The sequence below is a fragment of the Podarcis tiliguerta genome, assembly GCF_965153285.1.
Source record: "Podarcis tiliguerta genome assembly, chromosome: 8".
NCBI lineage: Eukaryota > Metazoa > Chordata > Lepidosauria > Squamata > Lacertidae > Podarcis > Podarcis tiliguerta.
This window is the reverse complement of record NC_139541.1, coordinates 16561823-16575320: the sequence shown is the minus strand read 5'-3', so window position 1 is coordinate 16575320 and position 13498 is coordinate 16561823. Positions and strand designations below refer to the sequence as shown.

The 13498-nt window shown below is 48.2% G+C and overlaps 1 protein-coding gene across 17 annotated transcripts in view; it reads right to left on the bottom strand.

Annotated features, from left to right (window-relative positions):
- Nucleotides 1-13498, bottom strand: part of SAMD11 (sterile alpha motif domain containing 11) — a 317376-nt gene that overhangs the window by 82423 nt on the left and 221455 nt on the right. For 12 of the 17 annotated variants that reach the window (XM_083453809.1, XM_083453810.1, XM_083453799.1 and 9 more), the window contains one exon: nt 13090-13140. The exons of the other annotated variants lie outside the window; for them this stretch is intronic. In XM_083453809.1, the coding sequence (XP_083309935.1) occupies nt 13090-13140 (51 nt within the window). The remainder of the gene's footprint in view (nt 1-13089; nt 13141-13498) is intronic. 17 annotated transcript variants of the gene reach the window in all.

The following is a 13498-nucleotide window of genomic DNA, read 5'->3' as shown; positions in this document are numbered from 1 at the left end:
AAAGACATTAAGGAAATGGACGGAGGTATCTGCCTGTGCATCCACCGGGCAAAAGCTGCAGGGAAAGGCGCTTCCACCTGGCCGCTTTCAATATTACCTGTTTGGTGTGGATGGGGAAACTTGCACCTCCCGACATTGCTGGACTCCAACTCCCTTCAGCCCCAGTCACCATGGTAAGTAGTCAGGGACAGACCCAGTTTGTCACCACTGGCACGCATGCATTCACACATACAGGCTGGGAGAACTCAATGGCAGCCCCCTGGAGGCTTCACCTGTGGCAGAACATGCAGCTAGCTCCCCATAGCTACGGTTTTGGAGCTGGAGTCCAGCAACTCGTGACCCTTCAGATGATGCCAGGCTGCAGCTCCCAGCATCCCTGACCATCGGCCATGCTGGCTGGGGCAGATGGGGATTGGAGTCTGCACATCTGGAGGACCAGAGGTTCCCCACCCCTGACCGACATAATGAAAGGCTCTCCCCTGAACAAAAAAGGTAAAGGGACCCCTGACCATTAGGTCCAGTTGCAGATGACTCTTGGGTTACGGCACTCATCTGGGTCACGGGGCCAGCATGACTAAGCCGCTTCTGGCGAACCAGAGCAGTGCACAGAAATGCCGTTTATCTTCCCGCTGGAGTGGTACCTATTTATCTACTTGCACTTTGACGTGCTTTCGAACTGCTAGGTTGGCAGAGGCTGGGACCGAGCAATGGGAGCTCACCCCATCAACGGGAACAAACCCACAAATGCCCAAGAAATGTCAGCCCCAGCTCAGTCCTTCGCTGCCCTGTGCAGTTGTATTATTTTGAAGTGCAGGATATAATCACAGCAGCTCCCATCATGTTTCTGACTGCATAGGTTCAACTTATACAGTGGTACCTCAGGTTAAGTACTTAATTCGTTCCAGAGGTCCGTACTTAACCTGAAACTGTTCTTAACCTGAAGCACCACTTTAGCTAATGCCGAGGCGCAGGAGCACAATTTCTGTTCTCATCCTGAAGCAAAGTTCTGAAGCACTATTTCTGGGTTAGCGGAGTTTGTAACCTGAAGCGCATGTAACCTGAAGCGTATGTAACCCGAGGTACCACTGTACAGCTCACAGAGCTTTAACATAAGAACATAGGAGTCTGCCTTTATACTGAATCAGACCATTGGGTACCATCGAGCTCAGTACTGCCTACCTTAACTAGAAGCAACAGTTCAGGGTTTCAGGTGGGAAAGTCCTATCAGGAGATGCCGAGGATTGAACCTGGGGCCTTCTGCATGCAAAGCAGATGTCCTAACCACAGAGCCACAACCCTTTACTCCCTTTCGCCGACTGAAATGGAAAGTTCCACGCTTTTAATGAGAAATGCAGTTTATTCTGCAATGCAAGAAATGTTCCCATTTTGAATGCCAGCATGAAGTAAGTGGGAATCCCGCGAAAAAGAAAGGCAGTTTTAACAGACACCCCCCCCTCCGGTTTTACTGTCCAGCTTTTCGTTAGTTCATCTAACAGCAACAGAGTTCCCGTTCATACCAGCCTCCTAGAGTGTTGCAGCTGGCCCAGATAACAGGGCTGATTGGGCTTTTCAAGCCTCGGCTGCAAATCAAAACCTCCAAATTAAACTAGATCACACGCCATGCTTTAGCGGGTTATTATATCATGAGCCTGTCGTCCCAGTGACACAGCATTATCAAAAAGCTTGCAGGAACTGCGTGCCTGGCAGAAGACTTGGAGCTGGAACGGCCCTACCATTAGGGACAGTGAGGCGGATGCCTCAGGCGGAAGTGAAGTATTGGAGGGTGGTGCTGTGTATGCCCCTGTATACCCTTGTCCTCTATCCCCATCAGCAAGCTTGCTGCTTTATCAAGAGGTCTGGAATGTGATGTGAATGAAGAAGCCAATCCATAAGCTCAGAGCCCTAAGAACAGGATCTGGAGCGAACAAATTTCAGGACACATGGCAAACCTTCCTTACGCTTGTCTCTGGAGACGAAAATGACTGTAGCGCCCCACCCCCACCCCAAGCCACACATGGGTAATTGTGACTAAATACTTTGGGGTGGGGAAATCTCAAAATATTCTCAGCACTGATGAATGCGACTTGAATACACCAATGAGATGTGATTGTAACTCCCTGTGAAACATTTTCTCTCTTTGTTATGATTTATCTTTGTGCTTTTACATTTATAAAAGTAATACAAAAATGTTTTGCTTGTTTTGAAGCAGGCCTGCTGCCTTCAGGTGGGGTGGGAACGAACAGCCCCATTGCCAGTATTGAAGTAAAACTCAATGGCCGGCCAGTCAGCTTCGTACATGGAAGGGGAGGAGGCGAAGCATTATCATCTCCTTTGCCTTACACTTAGGAGGTGAAGTTTTTCAAGGTGACACTTTGTGGTGTAACTCCGTTTGCACGTACGGCAGCTGCGGCATCTCCAGATAGGGCTGGGAATGAAGACTCCTACCTGAAGCCCCGGAGAGCTGCTGCCAGTCAGTGTGTGCAATACTGAGCTAGATGGACCAACAACAATTCTGACTCAGGACAAGGCATCATTTCATGTTTCTTTTCCTGTCAGGCATCAGCCCGGAGGGGGCAGGGTGTCAACATCATTTACGGCCCAGGAATTTCTGCACTCAACTCTATTCGAGTACCAAAAGGCAACTTCTTTGCAAACAAAAAAAGAATCTTGTTGCCAAAGTTTCAAGAAGAAAAAGGGGGTGGGGATGGGTCCCCGATGGTGTCACGCTTTGCGAGGCGTCTATGTTATTTAAGAACGAGCGAAACTGGAGCGATGTATCAGTCAGAGCTGCCTAAACGAGAGCGAACACCAAGGGACGGGGTAGGCGTGTAAATCAGCCAGAGCCTGCGCCAGAAGAAAAATAATGATCTTTTTATGGATGCCATTAAAAAGGGAACCCCAGCCTGCTCTATAAATACTGTTGCAGCACGACGACGCTGCCTGAACAACCTTATTTAACAGAAGCTGGCGCCTAACCTGTGAGATATATGAAAGATCTCAAGGACAGTTTGACCAGGTTGGGGTGTGGGGGTGTGTATACTTGGGTGAATATTGGGGGGGGAGGGAAACCTTTAAAAGCAAAACTTATCCAAGCTCTTCAAGAGCAACACTCTGATCCGGGTCTTCAGTCCAGGATGTGAACTTGGGAAATTCCCTCTGGATAAGCCACAGAAAATTGGGTACTCATCCCTTCTGGGAGACAGAAAAGGTTGCCTGGACCCATCAGACATGGCATTGTGGGCATCAGACACACATCTCCCTCCTCCTGAGGCAAGTCGTTGTGGCAGATGGAGGAAGTACTGAGGAACAAAAGTATATTGTGTGGCGTAGTGGTTAGAGTATCGGACTATGACTTGGGATGCCAGGGTTCAAATCCCCACTCAGCCATAAAGCTGACTGGATGACCTAGGGCCCAGTCACTGCCTCTCAGCCTAGCCTAAATAATAATAATAATAATAATAATAATAATAATAATAATAATAATAATAATAATAATTTATTTGTACCCCGCCCATCTGGGCGGCTTCCAACAAAGATGAAAAATACACTAAAATGTCACATATTAAAAACTGATATATATATATATATCACAGGGTTGTTGTGAAGATAACATTGGGAGGGAAAAACCATGTACACTACCTCAAGCTCCTTGAAGGAAAAGGTGGTACCTCCGGTTATGCACTTAATTCGTTCCGGAGATCCGTTCTTAACCCGAAACTGTTCTTAACATGAGCCGTGCTTTTGCTAATGGGGCCTCCCACTACTGCCATCGCGCAACTTCTGCTCAGATCCCAGGGCAAAGTTCACAACCAGGAGCATCTACTTCTGGGTTAGCAGAGCTCATTATCTGAAGCGTTCCTAAGGAGGACGGTACATAACCCAAGGTTCCACTGTATATAAATGCAATATTTAGAATGCAGCATCCCTGCACATTAAGCAGAAATACAGGAAAATGGCTGAGGAACAGTCAACCACCAGTGCTGCATGACCCCAATAAAAAGAACTGCCTGGATGAGGTAGACAGGTGTGATGACAGTGGAAAGGCCGTGGAGATCGAACAATGAAGATGTGGGGGGGGGGGGAGCTTGGTAACCGCAACCCCACAGGGCACAGGCATTTGTGAGACAACATGGCACCAAAGTGCTGTTAGGCCCAATGCCAATGATTCTACCACAAGGGCAGAAAATGGCAACCCAGAGAGGTTAAGTGTGCCAAACTCGAGCTGTAGACTCACCAAGCTGCCAACGACTGATTCCCTCATGCTCAGTCCGTCAAATCTAAACTTTTCTCCCTCCCTCAAAAGCGACAAGTAACAGTGCGGATGAAGAATCAAGAATATGGAGGCCCAAATGGACAAAGGGGGCTTGGGGGGGGGAATAGGGGAAAGTCTGAGGGGAAAGAACTGAGGATGAAATGCTAATGAAATAAAGGAGATTTTCAGGGCCCACCCCATTCCTGTAATTGTAATATGTTTTATCTGTTTTTTATTCTGAGGTTTAAATTGTTGTAACCTGCCCTGGGACCTGCCAGTGAAGGTAAGGTAATGAATCTAGTAGTAACTTTAACTCATAGGGTCCCAAATGGGGGGAAAAGCAAAGGTGGAAAAAGACTACTGAATTTACCACTTCAGAGAAGAAAGACTAAAGGAGAGCAGGCAGGGTTGGTCTGGAGAGAGGGATGACTCCCCACCCTCCGCCTCCCACGCAGGGAGGAGTCAAAAGCATCCTCTCTCAACCTGTGGGTCCCCAGATGTTGTGAACTCCCATCACCCCTAGCTAGCAAGGCCAGAGCTCAGGGATGATGGGAGTTGTAGTCCAACAACATATGGGGACCCACAGGTTGAGAACCGCTGGTCAAAAGGATCCAGAGGACCCTTCCAGTAGTAGGAGGCAGCTTACCTATAAGGAATGCCCTGGGGCAACATTGGGCAAATTAACATGAACGTCTGCCCACTTCCGCCTCTGGCCCTGCCCACTCATGTGTGGTGCAGACCAGGGTTCAAATCCCCAATCAGAGATGAAACGGATGGGAGTGAGCTTGGGCAGCCAGAGTTGCTCAAGCCTATCATATTTCACAGGACAGGATATGCCACCTTGGAGGAAAGCTGGATGAAAAAGTATGCAGTCCCCGAAAAGTTGCCTGGAAGGGAATGCGACTGTCGCACTGAAAAAGAGTCGTAAGAAGAGTTTGCTGGATCCAGGCAATGGCCCATCCAGACCAGCATCCGGTTCTCGCAGCAGCCAACCAGATGCTTACCAGAAGCCTGGAAGCAGGAGCTGAGCCCAAGAGCCCTCTCCCCTCCAGAGCACAGTCATCATGGCCAACAGCCATCGATAACACCATCGATTTGCCACCCTTATTTTAACAGCCTCACATTCTCGTACAACCAAAAGGATTAACACCCTCTGGCTGCGGTGCAAGGGATGATTCGCAGTAAGAGGCTTCCCCCAGATATGCTTGGCTTTGCACAGACCAGCCTGCAGGCGGGAAAGGCCTTGAGCCAGCCAGCAAGGTCAGCCCTCTCCAAAACTCCCCGTTCGGTAAGACCAGGACTTCTGAGTCAGCCGAAAGAAAGGACGGTGATCTGAGAGAAGCTGACAGCTCAACTTGATCTGAGACAACCCCCCCACCCCCCGTTTCCCACTTATCGCCTTGCACACAGCACGACAAAACCTCCCTAATCGCTCGCCGCATGGCCAATACCTTTCTTCGCCGGTCGATGGCGGGCAGAACAGCCCCGAGAGGATAAAAACCTGAAGATGAGCAACGCAAGGATTTGGGTCAAGGCTCTCAAGCCTTGCAATCGAGTGTCTAATCAGCGAACAGCGAGGGCAGCGAGACAGGGAAGGAGCGAATGTGCCGCTGCCAGAGCGCAAGAGCTCTCCGGTATTGAACAGAGGGGCATCGCAGCCTGCCGGGAAGCCGCGGGGTGGTTTTCATCCAAGATGCTCAGATCTGCCTTGGGCAAGCCAACGTTAAAGTGAACAGGGCTATGCAGCCCACCAGATCTAAAGAGCACCTCCCGCCTGCCTGCCTCCTTCCAACTTATTCTAATGTCAAGCTAGGGAGGCTGTAAAAGGGCCCTTTTCAGCTCTTCTAGGTTTTGGGATTAAGCACATCATGAGCTTCTCTTCTGTTCAGACAGCAAGTGCCTAGCTAAACTACAGCACTCACTCCCACAGGAGGCAGCAATGGCCACCAGCTTGGACGGCTTTAAAAGAGGACAGGCAAATCTATGCAAGAAAAGGCTATCAATGGCTACTAGCCACAATGGCTATGCTCTACAGCCAGTGCTGGAAGCAGTATGTCTCCATGTGCCCATTGCTGGGAAGCAAAAGTGGGGAGAGTGAGAGCAGGATGCTGGACTAGGTGAAACAGGCTATTGCCTTGATCCAGCAGTCAGGCTCTTCTTAAAAGGTAAAGGTAAAGGGACCCCTGAAAACTAGGTCCAGTTGTCGCCGGCAACCCTGGGGTTGCGGCGCTCATCTCACTTTATTGGCCGAGGGAGCCGGCATACAGCTTCTGGGTGATGTGCCCAGCATGACTAAGCCGTTTCTGGCGAACCAGAGCAGCGCACGGAAACGCCGTTTACCTTCCCGCCGGAGCGGTACCTATCTATCTACTTGCACTTTGACATGCTTTCAAACTGCTAGGTTGGGAAGAGCAGGGACTGAGCAACAGGAGCTCACCCCGTCGCAGGGATTCGAACCGCCGACCTTCTGATCGGCAAGTCCTAGGCTCTGTGGTTTAACCCACAGCGCCACCCACGTCCCAGGCTATTCTTAAGACTCATCTTATTCCATCGGATGGGTTTAAAAGGCGATGAGATAAATTCATGAAGAGTAGGGCTATCGTGGCTACTAGTCACGACAGCTGGCTTCTACCTCCACCGCTGGAGGCAGCAGACTTCTGAATACCCGCCGCTGGGAGTCACACGTTGTGGCACCTGTCCGTCTCGGGAGACAATGGAGGAGTGCTCCTTTGTGAAGTCAAACTGTTGGAAGGTTACAGCACCTGATGTGGTTTTTAGAGAGGGCCCAGTGCAGTTGGTCCAAGAGGAAGGTCCAAGCGTAAAGAGCAACTTTGTTTAAAGGAACAAGAGGCCTTTTTTATTGCAGATACGCATCTCTGCAGTGTCTGCTCCTTGCCAGAGTTCTGAAGGACTCTCCGCCTCCCCCGCTGCCCCCTGCTGTCTATCTCCATTGGCTTGCCCGCCTCGACCGCTACCAGCACCTATAAATCTTCCCTCTCAACATCCATCAAGCACCTGTGTTATCGATCATCCCCTGACCACAGCGCAATGTGGCTATTAATACAAAGACTCGCTGACAGGGCGACATGAGGGGCGCGCAGAACGAAGAGGCACCCCAGCGGACTTCAAGCTGGGGGAAGCGATCGAGGGTTCCCTCAAAAGAGGTGGCTTGCAGTTAGTAAATGGTGTCCCCTTGCAAAACAGCCTGGCTGCCCTGCCTCTTCTCCCCATGGAATATGCAAGCGTGGAACAGCACCAGGTGCATTTCTGCAGGATACTCTTGGTTCAAGTAGGGCAATGGTGAGGCCAAAAAAGGCTTGACAACACACAGCAGAAGTTCAGTGGACATTGCAAAGCTGGCCTAAAGTGGGTCGTCCCAAGGGCAACCCAATGTTCACTTTTAAAAGCAAAACAGAGAGAGAAATAGAAAATGGGGGTGGGGAAAGAACATGCCTGCACTGCTAATTTATACCAGTTCTATACTAGTCAAAGTGTCATGACTCCCCCCCCCCCCAATTCCTGGGAATTGTAGTTTGGTGTGATTGCTAAACAAAACCCTGTTAGAGATCCTCTAAGCCAGGGGTGTCCAACAGGTCGATCGCAATCTGCAGTGGTATCTCAGGTTACATAGGCTTCAGGTTACAGACTCTGCTAACCCAGAAATAGTGCTTCAGGTTAAGAACTTTGCTTCAGGATGAAAACAGAAATTGTGCTCTTACGGTGCGGCAGCAGCAGGAGGCCCCATTAGCTAAAGTGGTGCTTCAGGTTAAGAACAGTTTCAGGTTAAGAACGGACCTCCGGAACAAATTAAGTACTTAACCCGAGGTACCACTGTACTGGTTGATCGTGGGGTGTCCCTGGGCAATTGCAGGACACCCCCCCAGAAGTTCGCCCAGAAGGCTATGTGGCCCGGAGGCTGGAAACACCTCCCAACATGCCCCAGAATTCTTCTGCAATATGAGAACATTTTTCAACAGAAAGAGATCCTTTGGCCTAAGTACTCAGAAAAGCACATGGAGCCTGGAGGTGCATCAAACAGCAGCATCTCCTCTGGAGATTACTTCTTTCCTTAACTTTAAAATACCGTTCAAATTAAACAACATGGGTCTATTTACTGCTTTTTCTCCAGCTGTTGCCTGAAAACCACACAAATGCACCAATGACGTGTGTTTGTGCAGGGGAGGGGGACACCTTACACTCGCCATAATGCCACCTTCCCATGACGGTCTGTTTTGATTGCCAGCCACCAGCAACTGTTTCCTTGTTGATGTTGGCCTCACCTACAGGAAGAACGTCCTGGTATGGCAGCTGAGCAACCAGCACGAGATGTCAAGGCAAAGACAGCCTGGGCTTGGCTTGGTCTTTGTAATGTCTTCTTTCAGGAAGATGAGTATCAAGAAAGAGAAAGAATCAAGACACCCTGGATGAGGTCCTGCAGAGCCAACCTTGTGTGTTCCAGAGAGCTAAGAACGTACCTGAAGCTTCTGTAAAACAGGTTGTGACTAACACACACACACACACACACACACACAGCACAGGATAGCTGGCATTGATCCTGTTTCTCTTTTTAAAAAATCGTCTTTTTTTTTTGAGGGGGAAAAAAGAGTTTATATCCCACTTTTATCTCCAAGGAGCTCAAGGTGTGGCATGCATGCCCATGCCCACCCCCCGCCACTCCTCATTCAATCCTCACATCAACTCTGCAAGGTAGGCTGGGCTGAATGGTAGGGTCTGGACACACAGTGAGCTTCATGGCCAAGTGAGGATTTGACCCCTGGTCTTTTCAAGTCCCAACCTGACACTCTAACCACTATGCCACGCTGGCTCTCGCAACAAAGGTACGTCAGCCTAAGAGACAGTGGCACGCCCAAGGTCATGGGGGTATTCAATGCTTGTGCCACTCACAAGTAGATACACTGAAGTTAATGGCATTACTAAGATCCACTTATTTCAGGGTGTCTACTTGAGTAGGACTTAGCTGAACGCAACCCACACGGCAGGTTTCATAGTTGGGTGGGGATTAGAGAACAAGAACCCAACACCTATTCAATGCTCTCATCAAATTTATCACTCTCTCTGTATGCCTAGCTATGCCAATTGTCCCACCCGGCCTTGACATGTGGCCCCCAGGTGGTTACCCAGAGGGAAATGCGCCCCTCAGGATGAAAAATGTTCCTCCCCTTGTCCTAAAGGTATGAGTAGAAAGTTGAAAAGATCACATCAAGAAGCCAATACTGTTAATATATTGAAGCTGGCTCATGTGGATAGGCCGAACTGGTAGGGACAGTCCAGTCTTCAAAAATTCTCTACATAGATTGTAGAGTTGGAAAGGACCATGAGAGTCAGCTAGTCCCACCCCCTGCAATGCAGGAATCTTTTGGCTAATGTGGAGCTCAAACCCACAACCCTGAGATTAAGGGTCTCATACTCTACCAATTGAGCTACTCAATTTGAAACAGATCCAAGATGCAACAGCTTCCCTTCCAGGTCTCTTGTAACTTCCACAGTCTGGTGCTGACCTAACACCTAATTAAGCACTAACCAGAATTTGTCATCCTAATTGAAGTCCAGAGCCTCCCCCACCACCACACACAAAGTAAAGCCACGGCTAGCTCAGGAAACAAAGTCCTGCCTTCATAAGGTGTTTATAGGGAGACACCAACAAGACCCCTGCTGTCCCTTTGTAAACAGAGTCTATAGAGGTAGAGAAATCATCTTATCCCTGGCTTGAAAACCCACTGCACCACCTCAAGGATCACCTTAACACTAGCCTTGGTTTCCAAACCCACACTGAGTCCATAATTTTGTCTCTTGATACAAGGGGAAATACTTAAGGCATGGCTTTTAGGTGAGCTTCCCATAGGTTATCCGTGGATGAGATGGGGCTTTGATCTGATCCAATGGGGCTCTTCTTATGAAATTGGATATTAATGCTTAGCCACAATTAATAAAAACCAGTGCTATGGTTGCAAAGGGTTAATGGTACTGTGACCTGTCTGTACCACCACAGGGTCAGCAGCCCCACAGTAGGAATGGAGGAGCAATTAGTTTTGCTGGCATTTTAATAATCTGCACTTCTCGAACCAAAATATGAACAGAAATACAGTTTCCTTCAGAATTTGCAAATAGTGCAATCCAGCCAATGAATGTGTACAAAAATGCATAAATTAGAGGGTATACATAAAAATGTGTGTATTAGTGAAAACAACAGACAAAGGTAGGGAAGATCGCTGAAGTCAAAGCTGCATACAAAAACGTGTTTCTTATGGGAAATTCACACTAGAATGTGGAAATGCTGAGAAACTCAATTTAGGAATGGAAAACATAAGCAACTGAGAGAAACTGAAACTGACCACCCTGCTCCTCAGTTTCATAGCCTCTGTCCTGTCCTACCCTTACCAACCAATTAAACGTTTTAAGATCACACGAAGGGCAGGTTTGACAGATGTGGTGATGTGCCACCCAAGCCCCCATTCCTGTCTACTGTCTCACCTGCCACAGACAAAACATGAAACATGCGTCAATCAGGCTGGAAGCACAACTTTAAGCAGCTGTTCCTTTCTCCTTACGCTTGGTAATTTGGCCAATTCTCCCTTGCAAGGAGCCTTAATTCTAGCGAGAGCAAACCCTGCAAACACACCATATTTAGCTTGCACCACACAGAGCTACAATTCCCAGCACCCTAAGCAAACTATACCCCCCAAGATTCTTTGGGGGAAGCCATGTGTTTTCATTGGCACAGCCATGAGGAAACCTTTTACTTGTGAAAGTGATCCAGGTATGCCTTTGTATACTTGAATGCCCAAAGCTTGTGTCCTAGACTATGTACACGTGCGCTTTTAAATTTTTATTTAGAACAATTGTCCCCAGCCAAAGAAGGGCCACTTACATATAAGCAATTAAAACAGCTGACGTAAGCTGCATACACATCATTCATTTAAAGCAAATTTAAAGTGCATTGCTTCCCTCTGGGAACTACAGCTTACTCCTCAGATAGCTAAAATTCCCAGCACTACAGTTCCCAGGATGCTTGTGGCGGGTGTGTGTGTGTGTGTGCTTTAAATGTATGGTGTGTACTACTTGTAAGACCCAAACGATTTACTTTGGATTCACAAAGCAAAAACCGGAAGTCCACTGAAGCTGTTCAGCTCCCTGAATGGCTGGGCTAGGGGTAGCCAATGTAGTACTATAAGGTGTTGGTCTCCCAACTCCCATCAGCCCCCACCAGCACAACCAATGGCGAGAGATGATGGGAATTGTAGTCCAACTTGGGATCCTGACAGACCCCCTTTGATTGATTTTTTTTCTTTTAAGTGTTGGGGAAGTCTAAAAAGGGAAAAAGTATCACCATTTTGATTCTTGAAAAAAGAAAGCTTCTAACGATGCTTAAAAAAAGAAATAAAGGGAACGGCACCACATGGAGCCGCTTCTTTTAAAAAGATACACACACACACTTAAGGCACTACTATATCAGCTATGTGAATGGCTTCAAAGTACTGAAGAGAAAAGAATACCCTGGAGACCTCAGGAGACTGAAATATTTCCCCTTTCAGGAAAGGGAAGGGGGTGGAAGGAATCTCCCCACCAGCGTTGGGGTTTTGGCGTCGAGAATGCATGGGACTTGTTTGTATCTAATTAAACATTCTTTCATCGAGGACAACCAAGACAGCAACTCCAAGGTGACCAGACTGCTTAGGGGGGAGGAGGCAGGGCACCTTTGCAGACTTGGAAAGGAAGATCAAAGGAAGGAGAGGAAAGGAAGGCAGGTAAAATCAAGTCAGGCTGTTCCCAGACATGTTGCAAAGGGTAGAGACAAGACAAAACAACCACAGGCACGGCATAGTGTGGGACCAGTTCAGGACAATGGTTAATCTCGGAGGCAGGTTGCCTCTGGAAAAAGACCTCAGTGAACCTCAGGGTTTCCTGGATCCGATGCCCTCCAGATGTTTTGGTCTACGATTCCCATCAGCTCCAGCCAGAACAGCTGGGAGTCAACGTCAATGGAAAGGGGTGCCATGTTGGGGATGAAAGGCTGGTTACATCCCAACCCACCTCACATCCCAGAAATACCACCCACCTAGAATAGATGGAGGACTAAGGATTGGCTTGTATGTGTCATGTGGCTGAACTGTCAAAACCTGCTGCTTAATGCTGGGTGGTGCAGGGAGGTGAAATGAGGGGGCTTGCTTCAGAGCAGTAGTGAAGTTACCTGAAAGGTTCAAGGGTGCTTAAGAATGAGTGGCTGACATTTTGTTTTTGGCCCCTCTTACAAGGATGACATCTCCCCCTAGAATGCCCCAGGTGTACTGTTAATGCAGGGGCAACGGGAAGAATGCTGGCCTTGATTTGTGCCTACCAGTTTTTACTCACTGAGTGCCCAATTCATTTTGGAGGGCAAGAATTGACTGTGTGACTGGGAGGTGATAAGGTATCACCCTCCCCATCAAAATGGTGTTTCAATTAAATGAAAAAGAGTTTAAATGGTGTTGCCAGAAAGGATAGTTTGGCTACATGCTAAATCAGTCGTGTGGATCACTTCACCCCGTGACAAACTCTCCAGGGGTCTACACGAATCAAATTCTCTACCTTCCCAATTGGTTGTGCAAATTACCCTTTTCTGCATTTAAGTATGAGTTGTCACCCATTTTGATTGCCCTGATGAAGACAAAAAACGAAAGCGGGGGAAAAGAAGGAAAAGCAAGAAACCCCAAATCACAGTCGACCCCTACAAGAACAGCCTTCCATATTTTTAAGTGGTACCCAACAATCCCACCCCCAAATGCATCATTGTATAAACTCTTGGCCTACCATACAAAGAGGGGCCCCAAAATTGGTACCTGCAAGAGGTCTCACGGAAAGAGATGTTCAGATCCCAATGTGCATGTATCCTGTTAAGAGAGGAGGAGGAGGGGGGAAAGGGAGAAAGAGAGAAAGAGAGAGAGAACTTTCAGTCGCAGGTGCTGAATAGGATGTTACAGCTCAGAGAAGCTCAGGCTCACAGACTAGGGGGGTGGTAACACTCCCTCCTCTTGTAACCCCTGTCTAAAGTATTGTGTGCACCCTCTCCCACCTTTTCAATGCTAAAACACAGCGTAGAGTGTCTATCTGCACAGACATTTGCCACAAACCACAGTTTACCTTTAAACCTGGGATGCAAGCAAGCTTCAGTCTGTGGCCTGAAACTCTGTCTTAGAGCTAGTCACAGTTAATGTTGGCACAGAGGTAGCACAATAGTTAATGGTTTGG